General features: G+C 46.5%; 1 protein-coding gene and 1 long non-coding RNA gene across 4 annotated transcripts in view; one reads left to right on the top strand and one right to left on the bottom strand.

Annotated features, from left to right (window-relative positions):
• The window catches only part of LOC139111323 (uncharacterized), a 57,953-nt gene extending 48,292 nt beyond the window's left edge, over positions 1 to 9,661 (top strand). For all 3 annotated transcript variants that reach the window (XR_011547192.1, XR_011547191.1, XR_011547190.1), the window contains one exon: positions 9,302 to 9,661. This is a non-coding gene — a long non-coding RNA (uncharacterized lncRNA). The remainder of the gene's footprint in view (positions 1 to 9,301) is intronic.
• Positions 1 to 16,877, bottom strand: part of LOC139111319 (sarcoplasmic reticulum histidine-rich calcium-binding protein) — a 73,012-nt gene extending 56,135 nt beyond the window's left edge. The window contains exon 1 of the mRNA XM_070671525.1: positions 14,499 to 16,877. Coding sequence (XP_070527626.1) covers positions 14,499 to 15,902 — 1,404 coding nt within the window. The 5' untranslated portion in view covers positions 15,903 to 16,877. The remainder of the gene's footprint in view (positions 1 to 14,498) is intronic.
• Between the last annotated feature and the right edge of the window lie 4,501 nt (positions 16,878 to 21,378).

The following is a 21,378-nucleotide window of genomic DNA, read 5'->3' as shown; positions in this document are numbered from 1 at the left end:
ATCTCGCGAGAAGAAGCAGGATACGGCGCGCGACGTACTTATTAAACGTCGAAGTGACGGTAAGAAATATGAAGCATCGCAATGCGAATTGTACGTAAAAAAAAAAAAGAAAAAAAAAACAGTTAATTTAAAACGTCTGTAAGAATTGATTAGAACGCGAGTTGCAATTTACTTCTCATTAATAGCTCATTGATATTGATCGGCGCTCAATCCCGGAAACCAAATCGACAGTACGCAATTGTTAGCACGAACAATTCTGTGTTACCGCTGTAATATGCAAGTATTTGCATGAATTTCCATAAAGTCCTCATTACGAGATCCTGAGATACGACGTTCGTGGCAGAATACGATTATCGTGTCGGGCGCCAATTGACGCCCACACGCATCACATCTTTCAGACAAATAGACAAATAGATGCACTTTTAACATAGTACGCTTTATTGCATTATATTCATTCCGTTGCTTTATCATGTCTTTATGCTTGGCATTAAGTTATTTCAATATTATTCTTCGGGTATTGCCGTGATGGACAGGGTATTAGAAGACGAAGATATTAAAATATTTAATGAATAATTTCGCTTAATTTGTCGACTGTAATCACTGTGAAAGGTCGCACGTAATTGAGCGTGTACAAGCGCATCGCTATCCGCGAGATGGACAGACGCCGTTAACGGAGGGACTCGCACTCGTAGTAATCGTTTGATTTCTCGGTAACAGGTGATTAGTGACCGAACGAAAGAAACGAGCGTGACGAATGTGGATGCGAACAAGCGGTCGATTGTCGCGGAGTATCGGGTTGCGCTTTTACCCGCCGGTGCGACGTAACGTGGAATTTTGCGGCGAGGTGCACCGGTCGAGCGCCGTAAATATTGGCCGTACGTGAGAGTATATAGCCTACAAGTATCATAAAGTAGAGACGAGGGATACGTCGGGTAAACACACGTCAGAACATCTATGCAAACATGTCAGGGGGGGCCTACTGGGCAGAAGAAGCACGTGTTTTCTGGAACACCGTGCTCGAAAGTCCGCGCCGCCGACCGTAGTGGCTTTATGCACTTGGCATCGGTCTTCGGCTACTCGTATCCCGCGGCACTCGCGTCGACGACTTTGCGTCACGGCTCGCGTCGGGAAAAAGAAAAAGAGCCGCGTACTCGAAATCACGCGTTTTTCATTTGCAGTCGAGAATAAGGCAAGCTTTTTCTCTCTCTCTTTTTTTTTTTTTCTGTTTAGCCGAAGTACGAATCGCGTATTTGTAGATCGCTATCGCGTATTACGCGCCGCGAATGACTTTTGAGATACGAAGGAATTCGCGGGATGGTCTTTGCACAGCGATAAATCGCCCGCCGCCTGACGGTTATGATAAGTGGAACGCGTAAAAGTGATATGTGGCCGGGTTGATTAAATGTTAATTAAGTTCACGTGACTCGGGCGTGACGTCGGGAAGCGAGGCGACGAAAATTCTTACGCTCCTCGGCGCGTCCGCGGGCGTTAATTATTTATGTATCGCCAGGGCGTGCCGTTGGTAATACGTTAATCACAGGCGTTTCGATAAGTCGCGCGATCAATCAATCCCGGCATCGTACGCGGTCGCACTGTCGTTAACATTCACTTCTCGCGGTAAGTTCACGCGGCACGGTAATTATCGATCATTTGCATCAATTTTTTTTAAATTTTTTTTTAAACTCAACTAATAAAATATAATAATTTTCCAAACGGATTTAAAAATACACCGCGGTGCAACATATGTTAATATCTAATGGACTGTGAAAAATATGAATCAAGCCAACGAATATCACGTTTGACAGCGCATTGTACGCGCAGGCCTGAGGACCTTTTACGTATCCTCGTCGGAATCAAATTTCCACGTGTAATCGGAAACTGGCGATTCCGTACGGAATCAAAAAAAAAATTAACATAATCGGTACCCTAGTAAGCGGACGAACGTAATTCGACGTGCCCGCGGGATATTTACGTTACCGTTTATTTCACCACGCACATTTCTCCGCGGGACGTATCAACTACTGGGCCGATTGGGACGAAGCGTAGGCTTGTCGCGCAATCAACGGCTCGCGCCTGCACATTAAGTGCGTTATGTTAATCGATGTCGTGGATTCTCGCGAGCGTGGCGTATTAACTGAATTTTTACGCCGGGAACCCGTTTTCAAGTTGAAGAAAATTAGAGACGGTTGATTTGCGTTGTCAAAAGGCATGCCGAATCGTACAGAGTTATCTGCCGACGCGTCGTTTCTATCTGCGATCTTCAGACCGGCGTTAGGTCGGTGCCGATCGGCGAAATCAACGTGATTGTTACAGATTGTTCGCGTCAACGGCAACGAGCGTGGCTAATCAGGCGGGCGCGAGTCACGAGTGTTAATTGCGGCGAAACGTGCGTTTCGCTTTGCCAGTCGCGCTAGATAAATTAACTTATGTATCGCGCTATTTGGAGTAATCACCGGCGACGAGTCTTGGTGGTAAGAGAGCGTGCTAAATCATATTTTACGACAACGCGGCGCGCGCGTACGCGTTTTCGCGCGGGATGCGTATTATTAAACGCGCGCGGCGTGCATAAAACGTTTTTCCGCAACAACAGGCGGCGCGTAAATTAAATGCTAGCGACGTCTCTTTCATCCGCGAACAACGACGGCGAATATTACCATGGATTTTTTCCACCGGCTGTATTATACCGCGTGTTGGAAGCTGCGAAACCGAGGTTCACAATAGCACGGGACTTTTGGCCGCGAATCGCAACTTTTATCCCGCCGTATCTTGAATTCTGAGATAAATACTCGCGATCACCCGCCGCTTGCACGAAAACGTGTTTCTCGCTGTTGCACAAGAGGATATTTAATTGCGCCTAGGCAAGTAACTGTCATATTCTAGAATAGCCACGCGAGGAAAAAAAAAAAGGTCAATCGCAATGAAAGACGGATAATATTTTTATATAGCGTCGCGTCGGCATTCCACGAAAGCGGCACGTTGAAACGAGCGTCGGTCTAAAAGCGTTGAAAACCGGTGGCCATTAAAATATCAGTAAGTGACGACAATTTAAATGCGCCGAGTCTTAACCGGCCTCTCTAAGTGGGTCCACGCGCAATAACGAGGGCTGATGAAAACGACCGTAGGCCCGTAAATGCCGGGAGGCACCCACGTACGCGTCTCGGTTCGCAATAACGTCGCTCTCGGGGTCGCGGCGGCGTGCGCGATCAAAAGTGATCCGAGATAAATCGCGCGGACCGAACTCGCGGGCAATGAGGCGCGTTAACTCTCACGATTCTCGGCTTCGCACTTCGGCGATTCGCGAAGCGAGAGCATCAACCACGGCGGATTCGCTCGACGAGCTCTCCACATTTTTTCCACGGTTCGATTATTCGCTCTAAGCACGTTTAAAGCGACGCATTAATCAGCCCAGCCGTGCGGGATATCTTAGGAGCGAGAGCGCCGCCACGTTTTACGATACGTGCGCCAGCTAAACTAACATATCTTCGTAACGAGATCAAAGAAGCCTCGCTCGCGATGCAAAGTGCATGTCGTTGGCGTGTGATGTATAGACGAAACTGCGGAGCTTGATGAACCTCACGGGTCTCGTAGTCGGCCTTCCTTATCGGGATAAATTAGACGGATGATTTGAGCGATTAATTTTATGGCAACGGCCGAAAAGAGAGTCTCTCACGGTCACGCCGCGAGCATAGAGCCTCTTTTACGATCGGCGTGCGCGAGAAGTGCGAGCTTTCGTTCCTCGAGTACGTCGTTCCGGGCCACCCAAGATCGTGCTCGTCTCGACGATAAATCGGCCGCGGGATGCACAAAGACTCGCTCTGGCACTGACTAATAATATTAATTCTATCAGCGCCGCGATTGCATTTACGTGCGTGAAATAGGGATCGCGTAGCGCGTCGTATCAATGTGTTGGAGAAATAGATTCGAGATTATTAGCTGCATTTTGACACCGTCATCGCGTTGCGTAACACCGATCGATCGAGAGTGCGTAGGATTAATTTATTTTATTGGCGTGACTATTACATCGAAGGAGATACGCGGAAATGGAGGCGTGTCGTGATCGTTAACGTGTTTTAGCGTGGCGGTGCCATTAGCCACGCGATTAGATTTGCACGGTCAGGATAAATTACGCAAGAAATTGCAATTACGCCTTTATATAACTGCGCCGAAGTATTTCGCGGGAGTACGCGTATTCTTAAAATATATTCGTGCGTCCTTAACGTGACGTGGGGCCTTTGATCTTTCTCGATTAAAAAATAAAAATCACGTGTTACGTGCGCAGCTTTGCCGCTCGAGGAATCTCGGGAATCGCGTGAAAACTACTTAATCGCTCGTAATTTTGCGCGGCGGTTATCGTCGCGGCAGGTATTCTTACGCCGTGACTCGCAGCGCCCGTTATCTCGATCTTGGGCTATATTTTTCGATACGGCAACATTGAGGAATCCACTGTCGACGAGAAAAGTTAATTATCCGCCAGCTGTCGTATAAAAAAAATAATAAAAAAAAAAGATAAAACGGAGGAGCGTAGTGAAATATACGTGACATAAGTAAATACACCCGAACGGCCGTAAAAACGAATCGGAGGTGAGCTTTACGACGTTTCATGTCGAGACGGGCGATCGTCCGGAAAAACTCGGCAGCAGCTTAATGAGTGATTATCGCCAGCTCGTTCGCCGGACGGCGTTCATTAAGGAGCCACGACCGCGTCGATGTCCTTTCTCCTATCGCGAGAATCTTCGGTCGATTAACGATCCTCGCGCGCGCACACTCGCGTCGCAAGGTGACACCGATCGTCCATATCGCCGATCTCGACGTGAGATTTCTGCACGTCAAACGCCGCGCGCGCCGAGAATCATGCCTTTGTAAATACATCGTTGATTGCGCAACAAACCGTATTGTCGGGCTTATGAATGACGATTAGGATTAAGCGCCACTACCTCGTTAGCATTCATCTACTAATTCGACGATCAATTTCCATCAGTGCCTCGTCAGGTGGTAACACATTCTTAACGCGCCGGGTTTCTCTCTCTCTTTTTCAAATATATTTCTTTTCGCGGAGGTTCGAATCGGTACAGTACATTAAATGTAATAGGTGCAAATTAATTAAAAGACGATTAGATGGTTGAAGTATAGAAATAGATCACGTCGCGGATCAATAATTCGCCGATTTGCAGCGGAGTTGTTATACCACCAATGAATATTGCATGGCACTCGGTTGATTAAATTTCCAATTCGGCTAGCGCGCCGTTAATAGAATGCACCACTCGCGTGGAGGCCGCGACTGAATTTTGTGAGGTATTCGCCTCTTACGGCCGGTATGTTTTGTGAGCGTTCGCGCTATCCGCGGAACGTGTGCGATCTCACGTGGCCCGCCGTTAAAACGGGCGCCGTAAGAATCGCGGCGCAGAAAATTCGACGGGCCTCTCGTCGTTGCGCCGATCGTTACAGTCAGATTTCGGTCCCAATAGAAATTCGTACTTCCATTCGTGTACCCCTAATCCGCGCAAGAAACGACGGAGCACGCCGAACTCCGTGAGACGCGATCCCGCCGCTTTATACACGAACATTCTTTCTTTCTTAGAAATCGTACCTGCTCCTTCTTTTCGTTTCCGTATGAGCGCGCCGTCGATCGCGCTTTGTACTTTGATGCTGCCGTACGACGCGAAATCGTGCGGATGCACTATAGAACCGGTCGCTCCTCGTTTTCTTATTACCAAACTGGAAAGTCGTTAAAACGATTTATATTGACTACCACAATCGAACGTGAGTCTGAAAAGCGACGTTATATAACGCGACTTGGCGTTAATTTCCAATGATAATAAGATTTCCGAGAATCGCTCGCGGGAATAAATATTTTTACGATCGATTAACGACGGTGAAAACGATACGGTAAATTGTTAAAAAAGGTAAATAAAAAAATAAAACATAAAATAGTATTAAACGGAAAGGAAAAAAAAAAAAAGAAAAAAAAAATTAAGGTGAGGGAGCACCGCACACGCGTCTGGAACTTAATAGTGTAACGTAATCCTAATAACGCGAGTTTTATTAAGGCCAGAAACACGCGCGTCCGATTACCGCAAGACAAACAGGACCTTCATTCTTTCCCATCGGGTCCCACATTAGGATTTTTTTTTTTTGTAATGGCTTCATTCCCGTGCGTGTGAGCATTAACTTAAATCGAAGGTGGTAACGTGTTATTTGACCGATCGCTCCTTTCGAGCGACGGTCGAAATTGCCTTTCCCGTTGAAGGGTCTAATGGAAACCGAGGTGTAGCGCGTTCCGATTCGCGATTCGTCCCCCATCGACAGTGCAAACAGAATTAATACCTCGATGAGTATCCCGACCGTCGGTCCCGGGGAGACACGGGTCTCGCGTTTCCCCGGGCCGACCGAAATTGCGGGCGAAATTATTGATTTTCCGCTATAAATTCGCGTGCGCCGATATCGAGCGATCAAAGAGAATCCCTTTACCGCCACCGCTAGCGGCCGATCGGAGACTGATTTTCAGCTTAAGCGTCCGCAAACTTCAGTCGCGCTACAATGTGGAGGACTTGCAAATATTGCGCACGGCCAGACCTTGGATATTTAGCTAACGATTGATCCCAGTAACCTACATGTACGACGAGGGAAGATTCAATTAACGTTCGCGCACGGCGGCGAATTAAATTAAACGCGAATAATACGATGCTTCGCACGGCGGCGACTTGAAAGTAACCGTCGATCAACCCGTATACTTCTTACTCGCGTTCCGGCTTGTTGAGCATTTTCAAAAGTCGCACAGATCGCGATTTGTGTGGAACTGACTAGCGTTTAATTCAGTTACGCTGGATCTTCTCGAGATAAATGGTTTAAAGTACCTTATGCTCGTTCGCAATATGCATCTTCAAGCACTAAGAGATGCAGCCGCATTGAAACGGTAATTAAAATGTACTTTTTAAAAATAAAAAAAAAAAAAACATTATTTTATATATTCAAAAAGGCTTATTCTAAATACTGAAATCGGATAATTGAAAGACCTACATATTGGTGGATATTGCTTCTCTTTTTTCTTCGAAATGGCACGTGCGTGCATTGTTCGAACCTCAATCGTTCATCTAGCGTTTTCTTTATCGTTTCGCACGTCTATCTAACGACTAGCGGTTAATCTGCAATTGACCTATCTATTCGCGAAAACATCTTGTGTAACACAAAAGTATCGATTAATCTTACCAAGACACTAATATGCCAGTAAATGCATGTAACTTTATCTCATTTGTTAGAATTATGACTACGGTTTCGGGAAAATGACGTTCGAATGTTATCAAATCTGGGAAAATCCATAAAGTCGCACGGAGTTTTATAATTATCGTAGTATTATGGAAAACGATGATTGGAAGTTAAAGTTCGCGCAAGCAAATATACCATTTCCACGAAATAAAATGTTAATTTATCGCAATATACGAATTTTTTACAAGAAATATTTTATATTCTTCATGTATTTTTTTTTTCACAAAACTAATGCTTTCTAGCGCGATAAAATATTAAAAAATAAAGAAAAAATGTTTTCTGATTTCAAAAAACATTTTGGCATACTTAGTTGCTACGAAAAATATTTTTTCTATCTCAGTCGGCACTGATGTCATAGACGCTGGCGCGAGGTAAAAAAGGAGATAATTATAATCTCAGTGATTACAGACAAAACATTGGCGCATTCCCCGTAGTTTTTCTACGCGAGTCATCCTCGTATTTCACCCCTCGCCGCGTGTTACATCCGGCGGAGGGTTCAACGGATGCGCGGCAGGCTCTCAATCCGAGGGGGGAGATGCGATACGTTTCAACAACCAGCCTCGATAAACAGTCTATGGACTTCGCGGAAGCGCTGTTTACACGAACCTCTCTCGACGTTTCCTTTTTCAATCCGTCCGTTCTTTGCGCCCGCATACCGGGGTCCATTCGCGAGCCTTCATCCTCGATTTCACGGAGCCGCGCGCCCGCCGCCGTTCTTTCTCCTTTATTTCACGAGCGCGCCGTCGCCGAAACGTACCCTCGGCCGACGGTGCGCGCGTTAAGAGACGACTTTACCACCTGACCGCGCCGAGGAGGGCTCGTAAATCCGCGGTAAAGCTCACCGCGGAAGCCCGTTACCGCGGCGCATAAACCGCGACCGGTGCGCATCGCGAAAGATCGCGCTCGCAAAAGGGAAGGATTCGGCGAAAGAGATCCGTGCACGAGCGCGGATTTACGGGCGACACGTAACGCAACGGAAGCATGAATTATAAAGCAAAGGGGGGGGGGAGGGGAAACATTCTCTTCCAGCACCGCAAAAACCGCTTCCCATTTTCGGCGACGGTAAAGTGCTATTTTCGTGGGCGTATGAGTAAAATACGCTGACGGCACCGACGGTGGTTGCGCGAAAAATTATCGAGATGAATGCGTAAATCCTCGACGTTGCAATAAAACGAGAATACGAAATGCGGTGAATCATTAATTACCTTTCGTAAGCACTGCCCCGGTGAGATAATAGGACGATTCTTTATCACCCGCTTGCTTAGATTGACATTTCGTTAACGCGATTTTAGCGCAGATAAGTACTTCGCATTCGTGTCATCAGGCATGTGATCTTTTATGAGTAATTCGCGCATAATTAAGCCCCGACTTGCCATCTCGGCGTCACGGTACTGCGCGTCGCCGCAATGTACATATAATTGCACGTTACTCATTGTTTCTAAAAATAAAACATAGTCATTGGATAATGATAAGCGACAAGCATCAAAACGTTGACCGACATCAGTGACAGATCAAAGATCGTCGAACCGCTGACCCGCCGAGATGATTCGTCGTATGATCTGTGCGCGCAGAAATGCATCCGCTAGTTCGAAATCGTCGCGTACGAGTGAAATTTTTTTCACGAAATCAAGAGTTAGGTCTACTTTCTTCTGTACTTTCTCCGGTATAGGAACAAGTTGGACACGATTTTATTAATTATTCATAACGACAGGAATTAAGTATTTCTCTACGTGAGCTCGTACAAATTATTTATCTGACGTCATGTTCTGGCAGTGAAAGCACGAAAATTACTGCCACGTTATCCGCCGCGATTTGTTTTATATAAATTGCCGTGAGTTTATAGCTCTCATTTATATTTATTGAACAACGTACATACATTGCTTTTTTTTTTTTTTTTCTTTGATAGTAAGTAAAATATATACAATGCAATACGCATTAATTAAAGTAAAGCGAGTAACATAAAAGCAACATAATATTTGTTATTAAATGCTTGTAAAATTAATCCTATTAATTTAAATATTTAATTAATATGTTTCAGGCAAAGACGGTCTTCCCGTGAGTGTCCAACGCGAAAAGATGACTCGACACGTCCCATCTGAGAGGAGGAGCAGGCCCGGGACGGGTATCCTGCATCGGCGGAGCAACTTTTAGGTAAGCATAATATTTTAAAAATAAAATCTTTATTAAAAAAAAAAACTTTTAACTTTTTTTCATTAATTTTATTAACTAATATACTAATACACATGTCTACATTAATATTTTCTTTTGTATGTTACAGTCACCGGCAGAATACATCAACTCCGCTGAATGCAGAATGGTAAGTCGCATGTTTTTTTTTTTCATAATTTGTATTAGGGTTTCTTGAATCGAACACATCGTCGACCATCAATTATAATGACGCGCACGAATTTTGAAAAATAGTGCACGCGATGCGTGCATACGGTTTCTTCTAGTTAAATAAAAATTTCGGTGTCTCGCGATAATTCGTCGTCATCGCGACGCATAATTCAGGCGGAAGTAGCCAAGTGCACGTGACTCATGAAGGATCCTTTAAGGTTGATTTCGTACGTTCGGCGAAGGCATATTTTGAGTCTGGCACTTGCCTTGCATCAATTCGCGGCGTAGAGGCATGCCCATTAGTCTCTCTCATTGAGCACTTGTAGAGCGATCTATCAGCAAAAGTCGCGGGAATCATAATGCAGAGCTCGGAGAACGCCTAGAGGGTACGATATTCAAGCGTGAAACGTAAAAATGTCCGTCGGCGATAAAAGGTAATACCTTCGCAACGAGACCTTTCGATCCGGGCGGCTTTTTCGTTCCGAGCGTTAAAAGTGCGGTAAAGCTGAAATCAGAGCGACCGCGTTTAACGCGAATACGACTTGATATAACACATCCATCATATCGAAATACTAGAAAATATATCCAACTGTTATGTCTAGTTGTCGTGATTTATTAAGGCTAAATGAGTGGGCGCAAAAATAAACGTGGACTTTGTTGCTAAACAACGGGCTCGAATCCAAGTGCTTTTTACTTCAGAATACCTCGAGAAATTATTTTGCTAATTCGTGACCCTGCGTTTTCTAATTTTTTTTTTTTTTTGCCGTGACAGGTAGCGTTGTTCTTATGAATTTTTATCTCACGCGGTGTAAAGCAGCGAGTAAAAGTGGATAACTATTCGGAACCGTTGTTATTAATAGCAATTTTGGCTCGACACGTGTTCGCGAAGAAATTTGAAGAATTTTCTACAAATACTACAGTATGTCTATTGATAGAGATCGGTTATATTAATACGCGATTTTTTTTTTCTCGCGATTATCATCGGTCTGATTAAAATAGATATTTTAGAAGAGTAACGTTACTTATTAAATCGCCAAAGAAAATCTTTAGGGTGGGTATCTCGCAGTGAAAATCATGGAATGTCGTTTGCGTTCGCTCGCTTCATGCCGCGTATTAATCTGAATTAAGCATGAAGATCGGTGATTCACGAGTTTCGGCAAGTCAATTCATTTCGGCTCGCAGAACACTCGTCCGCGTACCGACCCCGCTGGATACGTACTAATTAATTCCCGGAACCACGTCGCCAGTGAGAATTGTCTCGCTGACGCTGGTATTTGAACACACCCGTCTGGATTTACGTCACGAGCGATATCTGGCCGCCCTCCAAGCCCGAACGCAGTTAATAAAATCTGAGATGTTCATTTGAACCCTTAATGCTCTCGAGCGCGGAGTTTATTTTCGGCGTATTATCTCAAGATTCGGATCCAAGTGCGTCTACGAGCCCTTCTGGAATTCCTTACGGTGTCTTTTTCGAGGAGCCGCGCCCGGTGTTAGCAAATTATGCCGTTTAACGTTGTCGTTTTTCGACGGAACGGCGAGAGGTCTTTCGAGTTAATTCGAGGTCAATAATTAGGAAAAAAGTGCACGCGGTAACTTTCACCCCGCTAGCCACTAATTAGAAAGTCAATCCCTGCGACGGTACTTAACGCGTCGTGTATCCGTCCCTCGAAGGAAACGCGAAAACGTTCCCTCAATTGTCGTGTCAGAACCGCTTATCTTCATCCCGCGCTTGTTTCGACATTTTTATTGAAAAAATAACTCCTGGCGCTTTTCCAAACGCGCTCAATGCGGCAGCTCTCGTTTTTCCCTATAACAGGTGCAATTCGTCGGGATATATTTTGGCGATTGTCCAGGTCAGGCCGGTCCCGATCGCATTACATCGAGGGCTCGTTTCCGGAGGTACAACGATCGTTATTCATCGCGCAGGACCCTATCGATTCCGGATGCGAGGCGCGATACGCGCGCGGGAGCGCGTCGAATTTTCGGGCCGAGTTTTAGGTCAAATCCGCGCGCATTTGGAGAACTTCCAAACGCCACGCATCTCCGCGAACGCGAGTCGCATCGTAATCCAAAAATATTTTCCCGTCGTCGTAACTAGACGGATACTGTCGTTCGGGAACCAAGGGGAATTTAACGCCGTCGAAATTACCGCGTTTAAGTAGCCGTGACGTCTCGTGGACGTCGAGTTCTATCGACTATCATTATCCCGCGGAAAGTGACGAAAGAATTATCCTCACCGCTCCTCCGCAACGTATCGCGCTCGTAAAATTCGCTCTCCTACCCGATAAAATTAATTGACGGCGGAAAAATGTTGCCTAATAAATATCTCGCATGAGGGTTTTATCAATTACGGTGCCGCGGCCGTATGCGATATAACCGCGGATGGACAACGTGCACGCGGTGGAATTGCTCAATTACCTCGGCGCGGCAATTCCAACTCCGGCCGGCATGCAGAAGTCGATGGAACGTGGCGAGTTTACCTTTGTAAATTGGCGCAAAAAAGGCGAAACACGATCGCGACGACAGCCGCCGTGGACTTAAACGTTGCGCCGTCGTTTTGCTCGTCGGGGCAGCCGTCGCTGCGAGCTACCGCGAAATTAAGGTGCACGCATCGCGTTCTCGTTTGACGCCGGAGCGTACAGGGCTCGGAGCGATGAGCTCGTAGTCAAAACATTCTTCCGACAAAACAAATTAATCTCTTCGCTTTTATTGATCCGTGTATTATTATAGATTTTTTTTCTCCCTTAAAGTGCACGTATTTTTGAAAATGTTTGCACAGTATTTCTCAGTTCGTAGCTGCACAGAAAAATTGTTTAGAAACACCCTTTCCGTTCTTGTGGGAGTTCGATAAATAAATTCCTCGAATTACCACCGTATCGGATTTTTGTTTGATGATGAACGGTATTAAAGTTTGGTAAATGATTGGCGCCCAGTGGGTAGCGATTTCTAAGGTCAGTTTTGCGAACGCTAATTTGAGAAGTTTGGACGCGAAGAAAACGAGAAGTTTTGCTGGGCTCTGTTGGTTTGCATTGCCAAGGTCAATCTAATCTTGGCTCTGTGTAGGTGAGGGGAATCACCGACGTCGCGACGTACGCAGATAGGCAGGCCGGTCATTAATAACGTTAAACATCCGCGATAGAGTGCATCTGAAGTAGTTCTCAGAAAGCAGAGCACTTAAAGAATCTTGAGGAGCCGCGAAATGTATTTGGCAGCGCGCGCCGATGAGAATAATTAACATTGTAATCGGGAATTTCGATTCGTCGAACGCCTCATTACGTTCAACATTATACATTAGGAATTTATATAAATTAAAAATTTATTTTATGTGCATAGTTATTTTAATAATTAAATTTAATTAATATCAATTTGATATTTAAATGTATAATTTGTTTAATATTTCCTACGAAATATAATTTATTAAATACCGCCGACGATTTAATATTATAAATGAAATACGAAATAAAAGATTATGGGGTTAAAAAAATACTTTCAAACGATGCGGAACATTGATGTGTCAAACTAAACGTTGTTGGCGCAGCAAAATGCGCTTCGAGAAGAGCGATACTGTTATAACTGTAGCAGGCAGGTGCCTTCCTTCCTTCATTTTCCGCAACGTGACATTTGTCAAAATTCGAAACGATGTTTCAAGGCAAGTTGGTGCTATCTTCGGCGTCGATTCTCTTCGCGAAAGTTAATCTCGAGTACGGCAGCGCGGAACGAGAAATATCGGATGATCTCGCCCACGTCCCCGCGTGAATTACGTGAATGACGGGCAAATCTATCACCCCGTACCGCTGACTTTATCAAGTCACAGGCAGATCGATTCGTGATCTATGATTTAGCTGTTATTTTTGGCGACGTTTTTTGAAAATTGTCTTGAAGTAAATTATTTAAAAAATATTTTTAAAAAATAGAAAAAAATACGCGGAACGCGTTGCGTTGTATAACTCCGCGATGTCCACCTTCGACCGAACGAGAACGCGAGCCGCAATGCGAGCGAGCTCCCGCGGTGATAGAGCCGCAAATTAGCGGCGATTACCAAGTATCTGATCTTCGATGAGAGTTACGATCGAGGATTGCTGTATGTACATATCCGGAAAGATACGCAAGACGATTGCCGAGATTCGCCGATAGATCTACGGAGGATTCCTCGGATACAGTTACAGGACGGTCTCTCGCGCCACGTGCTTCTCTTCTCCGCGTGTGTTCCGTGCGAACGTAGCGGGGCATACGCGAAGGAGAAGAGAAGCGCATCGAATAGATCGGGGCTCACGCGTGCAATCGTAGTACGTGGGCTCGCCGAGTCGAAACCCCCGGACTCGATCTTAATCTCCGCCGCGGTAACGTCGATCCGGAGAGAACTCGATAGCAACTGACTTTACGGCTTCCAGCTCTTGCGACGGCATCGGATGCATGCGAAGGCGTTCTTTCATTCGTCCCGTGATTTCTCGGAAATCGAATTGCATCCGCGGAGTCAGTCTCTCCTCCGGCATTACTACGCGGTACTCGACTCACTCGAATTTGCAACATTTCTCCGTATATCGTTCAACGGCGCGACTTCTTTTTTTTTTTTTTTTTTCTACACAATTCTTCGCGAGTAATAATAAATAATATCAAATGCAGGTGTTAATTACGGCAATTTTGTATTGAACGTCGTAATAAACTTGAATATATTCGCGGTTTAAAATTAAATCTCGATTGCGTGCGCGGTGATGCGTTTCTCGTCGATAATTGTTAAATAATTTCCTGTTGTCAAGGTTGCGCAATCTCTTGGCAATATAACAAACAACGAACGGCTTAAAAATAACTTGTATTTATTCACATCTATCGTCGAGGGATATATCAATTTTCTGTACAATGACTATTATTACAATTCGACGTTAATTATTACTGCTCACCGTATTAGTGACGTCCGCCTGCATCGTCGAATCGTCCTCGACTTCAGCTCTGCCGGGATCGTCTTCCTTTTCGTTATCCGGGTTGTTCGGGTACTCGTCGTAATCCTCGAGGCTTTTAGTCTTAGCCTGGGCATCGGCGGTCTTTCCCTCCTGCTGATTCTGGTCCTTGACCACTCCGCCGACAGTATTTTTCGACGGCTTATGCTCGGCGGATCCGATGGTAGAGTTTTCCGTTCGTTTATTCACGAAATAATTGGGCGAGCTACCGGCAGCGCGGGACGTATTCGTGAAGAAATCCACCGGCCGGGAGATGTTTCTCGGCTCGTGCTTGAGATTCTTGTATCCGTCGCGCTTCACGTGCTTGTTCGACTCGATGTTCCGGTAATCTCTCTTGACAGTCGTCTTCGGAGTGGTCGGGTCGTTGGACGTGAGTCTCCTGATGATGTCGTCGTAGGTTTTCAAGGGTGCCTTCGTCTCGCTCTTGTAGAAATCGTTATCGAGCTCTTCCTCCTCGTTGTCTTCGTTTCTGTCGTCGGCGATATCCTTCCAGATATCGTCCTCGTCCTCGTCCTTGTCGTCCTCCTCCAACCCGCCGTGATCCTCGTAATCCTCGTCTTCCTCCGCCTTTTGCTCGTCCTTTGCGAAATGGTATTTCGAGTCTGAGAAGTTGAACTTTCTTTTCCACTCGTCCGCCCATTTCGTCACGTCGATGCGATCGACGACATCCTCGCGATCTTCCAAACGGTGTCTCCTCGCGCCGTGATGACCGTGATTCATTCGGTTCCTCCAGTCTCTCTTGAAAGCTGAATGTCGTCTAGAATTTCTCCACCGTTCGCGGTGCTCTGCCTCGCCGTTTCCGTACCTGTGCGGCCTCTCGTAATCGTAATCTTCCTCCGCGCTGTCATCGAAATCCGACACGTCGCGATTGCGCGTATACGCGGGCCTGTGGTAGGTCCTGCCGGGTCTGTATCGGTAATTCTTCGCGTTATACCGCGATGGAACTCTGCGTCTGTCGTTGCTCTCGTCGTACCAGCCGCTTTCAGCGCGATAACCGTCGTTGTGATATCTGGGTGGGTAACGCGGCTGAAACATCCGACCGTGATAATTTTTCTGCGCGGATTGATGATGCGACCTGGAACGATCGTAGTACGGTCGGGCCTCGTAATCGTCCTCGTCGATCGGTTCCTCGAGGTCCCCGTCGTACTCGTAGTCCACCTCCTGCCAGGATTTTCTGTCGAACTCGTGATGGCCCCTTCGATTCGAAGATTCGTGCCTGTGCCGGTGCCGGTGTCTCGGCTCTGTCGTTGTAGCGTCCTCGCGCTGATGGTACCGGCATTCGACCACGAAGAGGCCGTAAGCCATCAGCAGGCCCAGCAGCAGTAGCAGCCTCCTGTCGCGCGTCATTTCGTCTCCGCAACGCCGTTCTCTCGGGTCACCTTACATCATCGCGGGCCACGTGTCTGCGGCTTTCGCGCAATTGCACCTGTCGATCACCCCTCGATACCCCGCCGGTCGCGTGTTTCTCAACGGCGCATCGAGCCGGCTCGATCGTCGAGCAACAGCACCACTCGCGACGATCAGAATTGCGTCGATCATTCCATCGATCGGGCAGCAACAACACGTTGCGGCGCCGCGCTTAGCCGAACTCGAAGCTTCTCGCTGGCCAGTCGACAGTTCGATTCCGTCAATTTTCCCTGACCGCGGTCTCGTTCCGATTTCTTTTTTAATTCGACCGCACGTCGCGACGATGCGGCGGCCAGGTTACAGCGAAACCACGTGGCGACCGTGGAACTTAAAACGGCGGGACAGCTTCGAACGCGATTCTTTTTGGCAATGCCCCAGCGCGAAAAAACAGTCCGTCACTAATTACTCGCGTTACCTGAATTTCACAGAAAATACCGAGATTCGTTCGCGAAGACGGTTCCCGACAGCGATACCTTCGCGCTTCGCTGCGTTTTTCAAATAATCTTAAATAAAATGTTTGCTCCTTTAAATTAAAAAGAAAAAAGATACTCAAGTCCGTGTTCGAAAGTCTACAAATCACCAGCTAAATCGAATCATTCGCCGCGCTTTGAATAATTTATCGATCACCTCTGTAATTTAAAAGAAAAAAAATTTTTTTTTTTATTCACAAATCTTCGAAGTATTTTTTTTTATAGTAGAACATCCCCTAAATTATTCTTTGTGTATCATCCCTTCGCGATGATTTCCGGAGTGCAGCGTTACGAGTCTCTTTCCGTTCACCGTCGGTTCTTTCAAAGGGGGTGGCTCGCTGTATCGGACGCGGGCGTTTCGGTGGAACCCCTGGGGATACGGTACGTGCACGCCGAATCGTATCGCGGACAGAATGTCGCGGCCGACTGAGGCCAGTCGAAGCAGCCGGCGGCCAGCTTGAGAGATCGCGGAACGCACCGCGCATGCGTTCGGGCGATATTCGCCCCCACTGCCCCCCTTGTGCGGCATCGGCCGTGGTACCCCGTCGCCTCCTTCGCCCCTTCGTCCTTCGCCTTTACCTCCGCAAGAAACCTCCGTGCGCGCCGTTTCACGGACTCCGCGGTGATGCACCGTGAAACAATAGGCAACGGCACGGGCGGCGGGGGCGGGAAAAGGGGGCGAGACAAGTCCGCGGACGCGATGGTCCGCATCTCCACCGGATGCGCTCCGAGGGGGTGCGAGAGAGACGTACCCTTTAAGAGCCCATTACTTCCGATTACTCGAGAAAATTGTCGACGGCGCGGTTTAACGAAGGAATCTCTGTCGGTTCGAATAAAAGATAGAGGGATCCTCGCAGCGGCAATTTTTTTTAATGAACTATAAGCAAACAGATAAATTGAGACTCATTCGAGTGTTATACCCGCTGGAAGATAGATTTATTATAAAGTTTGAGGTAGAAGGAAACGGTGCTTAGTCTTGTCGTGTTTGGCCGAGCGAAGATGGAGAATTGTGAACACAGGTGTGGTTCACGCATCAAAATGCAAGTGACGGACTAAATTTTTTTTTCTTTTTTTTTTTCGAGCGTAGGAATCGTTACCTTTCGGGTAGCGATACATTACGTTATTCGGGAAAAAATTGATGGTTGTAGATCGACGCGGTAAGACCCGTGATCCCGGTGTCGCGCGTTTGTCAAAACCGGTTTTCAATTTATTTCAAATAGACGACATTATCCGCATTAGGCTCTCGTGGAGATTGCTCCTTGTCCGCGATAAAAGGCATTAAATTGATTTAATATTGAATGAAGCCTGTGGTACGCGTGTCGTCTCTAAACGTATCTTAATCACGAGCGATTCTGAAACGGATTTAGATAAGAATTGATATTTATTCTCTAGTAATATCTTATTTAGGAAACACTAACACTGATTACTTTCATAGATAAATCGTGATTTATCATAATATTAAGCTAGAAAAAAAAAGAAGAAAAATTACGCAAATTTAAGAATAAGAACGAGCGCTTTGGAGAAAGGGAAGGGAAAAAAAAAATTAACAAAAGTTTAAATTCGTTCTGCGTTTATTGCGAGAGTCATTTTTTTTTTGCGAGCGATTATCGAACAGTCGCCAGTACTTTTAAGCCGAAGGATGTACTGCCGAGCGATGCTGAGGAGGAACGATTTTAATTCCTCGCGGGAAATCTCCTTCTTGCGATCTTCTTCGTCCGTGTCCACGGCATGCATAATGCGCGGAACGTACGTTTCTGTCGCGTCTCTCGAAATTTTACGATCGTCCGGGTCGAACGACCAGCGGCTGGCCTTTTCGTCGGGCGTCCCATTCACTTTTGCGCCGCCATTCAGAGAATGGGATTCGGAGTAGGACGACGGCGCGGCGAAATCCGGGCCGAAAAGAGAAGGAAGGGAGGTCTCGGTACCGATAAAAAGGTGAGCCCGAGGGGGGAAGTCCTGCCGTGATATGCCCAGGGAAAGAGGATCCGAGAAGAAAGGAAGGAAGACACCAACGATTGATGCTGATCTTGCAACCGGTACAACGAGGACTGGTTTTTCGTCGCGCACGGAGGTCGGCAGGTGCTTTTTGTCGTCCCTTTAAGCCGTCGGTGGTTACGATGATGAATAAACACGCCAGCTCTCCGGCTGTCATGCCTGTGTGCCGTTCTCGATCCGATCGATCGATCTGAGGCGTGATCTGTCGCGAAGAAACGTCGCCGTGCATGCTAACCAGACCTACGTTGGCGCGTCCGGAATACAGGGAAACGATCGTTCTCTTCCCATCTCGAACTGTTTTTGAAGATCGTCGGGCTTCTCTTAGAAAATTGAGTCACCCAATCGATCGCCGCGCACGTGCGTTTTCACAATCCGCGGGTTTTGCCGACCGGTTGCAGGGGAGATTGATGAAAGTAAGCCAGTAAAGTAATAGGTACTTGAAGCTTCTTAAGTTTCCCTTTTCTTTTTTTTTTTTTTTCTGGTGACGCGAAGCTCGATCGTTACGGAACGTCGAACGAAACTTGAAATTTGCACTTTGCATGCATTATCTGCTAAACGTCGTGTTCGCGGGAGGACGAAATTGCTCTCACGTTGCTCGAGCGTTTAAATACTTTGCGTCAGAAATGTTTTTTTTTTTTTTTTGGAAATGTTGAGGTGGGAAAAAATTGATTTTACAACGCGGAATCTATCGGCCGCGGCGTTCAGCCCCGGCGACGGTGAATTTCTCTAATTATTTCGCTTTCACGCCCCGTCGGTGATCACGTTCGTGTTAATTTGTATATCCACTTGTCCGAGCTCGCGAGGAGCGAACAAACGAGCGCTCGTTAACGCCGACTCGTTAAAACGGCGATTAAATCGCATCCGTCCGACGGAATTTGCGTGGAACGCATGTAATCGCGCGCCACGCAGATTAACGAGGTGAAAGGTCCGCTTGTTAAATGAATGACGCCGCGTGGATAAATTCCCTTTTTAAGAACCTCCCGCGCGCGTGCCATTTCGGGAGCTCGGTTTACGCGAACGACGAGATGAATGACCGCGCGACCGCAACAACGACGCTCTTCAAGTTTTACTTCTGATCGTAAGGGTACTGGTAGCGGAAACCCCTTCATGCGGACGATTCCTTGCGCTTGCGGGCACTTCGTTTCGGTGTACGAAATCTCGCGTGATCCTTCGAATAAAAAGAACATTCACAGGCAGCACGCATCGTCACGTGGAGCCGCATCAAGATTTTCGTGGACACGAAACGAGATTAGTTACGCGGATTTGGAGCGCGCCTTTCGTGCCTAAAACGAAAGACAGGCACGGAGCACCGATTTGTTCTACTTAGAGAATATAGCGCGGACCGCCTTCGAATTCACGGATAGCTCGTCACCGGCTCGAAAATTCGTGCCGCCGTTATCTCGGCTTTTTTTATTGATTTCTAGCGCGCGAGCATTTTTCTACGTTCCCACAACTGGCATTCGTGACTAGAAATGTTGCAGATCGGTTTAAATTTAAGCGCGACTAATTGTCCGTCACGAGTGCTGCTCGAAAAATTTTTTATCTTTCAATTGGCGTGCTCTTTTTTTTTTTATTAATTAATCTTTCAGTAGATTGTTTGGATTTGAACATTCTGCGCGTTGCGGATGGAATGTATTAAGATAATTTATGACGTGAAACAAAATCGCAAAAAAAAATGAAATTTATACAGCCTCGGTGTAAAAAAGGAAACCTGGTCAGGGTCGGCATATGGTATTGTAAATTCATAAGTGAAAGATAATTCCGCTCGACTGTTATCGCACGATTTACATGTTTCTTCCGATTTCGCGGTCTTTCGTCCAAGTTTATCCGGGTTATCAGCGGAGATTATGCTTTTGGGTCATTTCGCCATTTCCAGAAATGTTATTTTCCGCTCGGAATCGAATTTCCATCTTTCGTGAGCTTACGCTTAAGAAACTTTCGTGAAATTTTCTTCATGTGATACGTAATACGCTTAGATCATTTCGACGTTCGTAAAAGCACGATCGAGAGCAGATTGCTACGCGAGCATTTCGAGTAGATCCTCTGTAAGTACTTTCTTCGTTACGGAAATAAATCACGCTCAACACGCTAAAAGCAATCGGGAGGGAAGAAATGGGAGGGATTGAGTTCGGGATTCTCGTTCAAAGGAGGAGGAGAGAGAGAAAAAAAAACGCGTGGAACACCCGTCGCGGCTGTAATCTCCGAGATGCATTTTCGTCTGATGGTCGCCGCTTTCTCGCACACGTAGAAAATCCCATTTTGCACGGCGCACCTGCTGAGTGGCCACGCGAGATGGGCGACGAAGAACGCGTGTCGGAGGTCCGATTGTGATAACCGGAATAGCTTCTTCTGCAATCCCAAGGCCGCCGACACGTCGTCGCGCGACCTTTGACACCTCGAACCGCGCTCGACCGATGAGACACCTCTCTCGCGTCGGTCCTCTTCTTTCACCACGTTTGCCTTGAAATACCAGCGGTGTATCCCCCGTGCGAGAGAAAGTGCCCGGCTTTGTTGTACCGTGAGGCGCGTTTCGGGATGAGGAATGCGTTTCCGCCTCGGTATGTTTATCGGGTTGCAGCGAAGAACCGACACCTTCGCTCGGCGTCGTGATTCTTAACAAAATATCATCGTCATTAAAGCCCTTTATCGTCGGATAATGCGAACGGAAACGCCTCGAAGATAACTAGACGACAAACAGAGGAGAGAGCAAATAGCGCGCGTTCTATTATAGCCTGCACCCTTTTTTTTTCTTTTTTTTAATATTTACATCGTTCGTGAGAACCTTTTAACCTCCACCAAACCTTTTAAGTTCAGCCTTCTTCTAGTTAACAGAAACAAGCCCGCGGTCGGTAGCGTGCGAAGAAAGCGCTTCTTTGTGACAATCTTTACAGCGCCATAAAAATGAAAATGAGAAACCAAATTAAAAACCGGTAGTTGTTATCGCGTCGTAA

Source organism: Cardiocondyla obscurior, linkage group LG23 (assembly GCF_019399895.1).
Source record: "Cardiocondyla obscurior isolate alpha-2009 linkage group LG23, Cobs3.1, whole genome shotgun sequence".
In the NCBI taxonomy this organism is placed as follows: domain Eukaryota; kingdom Metazoa; phylum Arthropoda; class Insecta; order Hymenoptera; family Formicidae; genus Cardiocondyla; species Cardiocondyla obscurior.
The sequence above is the reverse complement of the archived record's forward strand: the minus strand, read 5'-3'. Positions and strand labels throughout refer to the sequence as shown.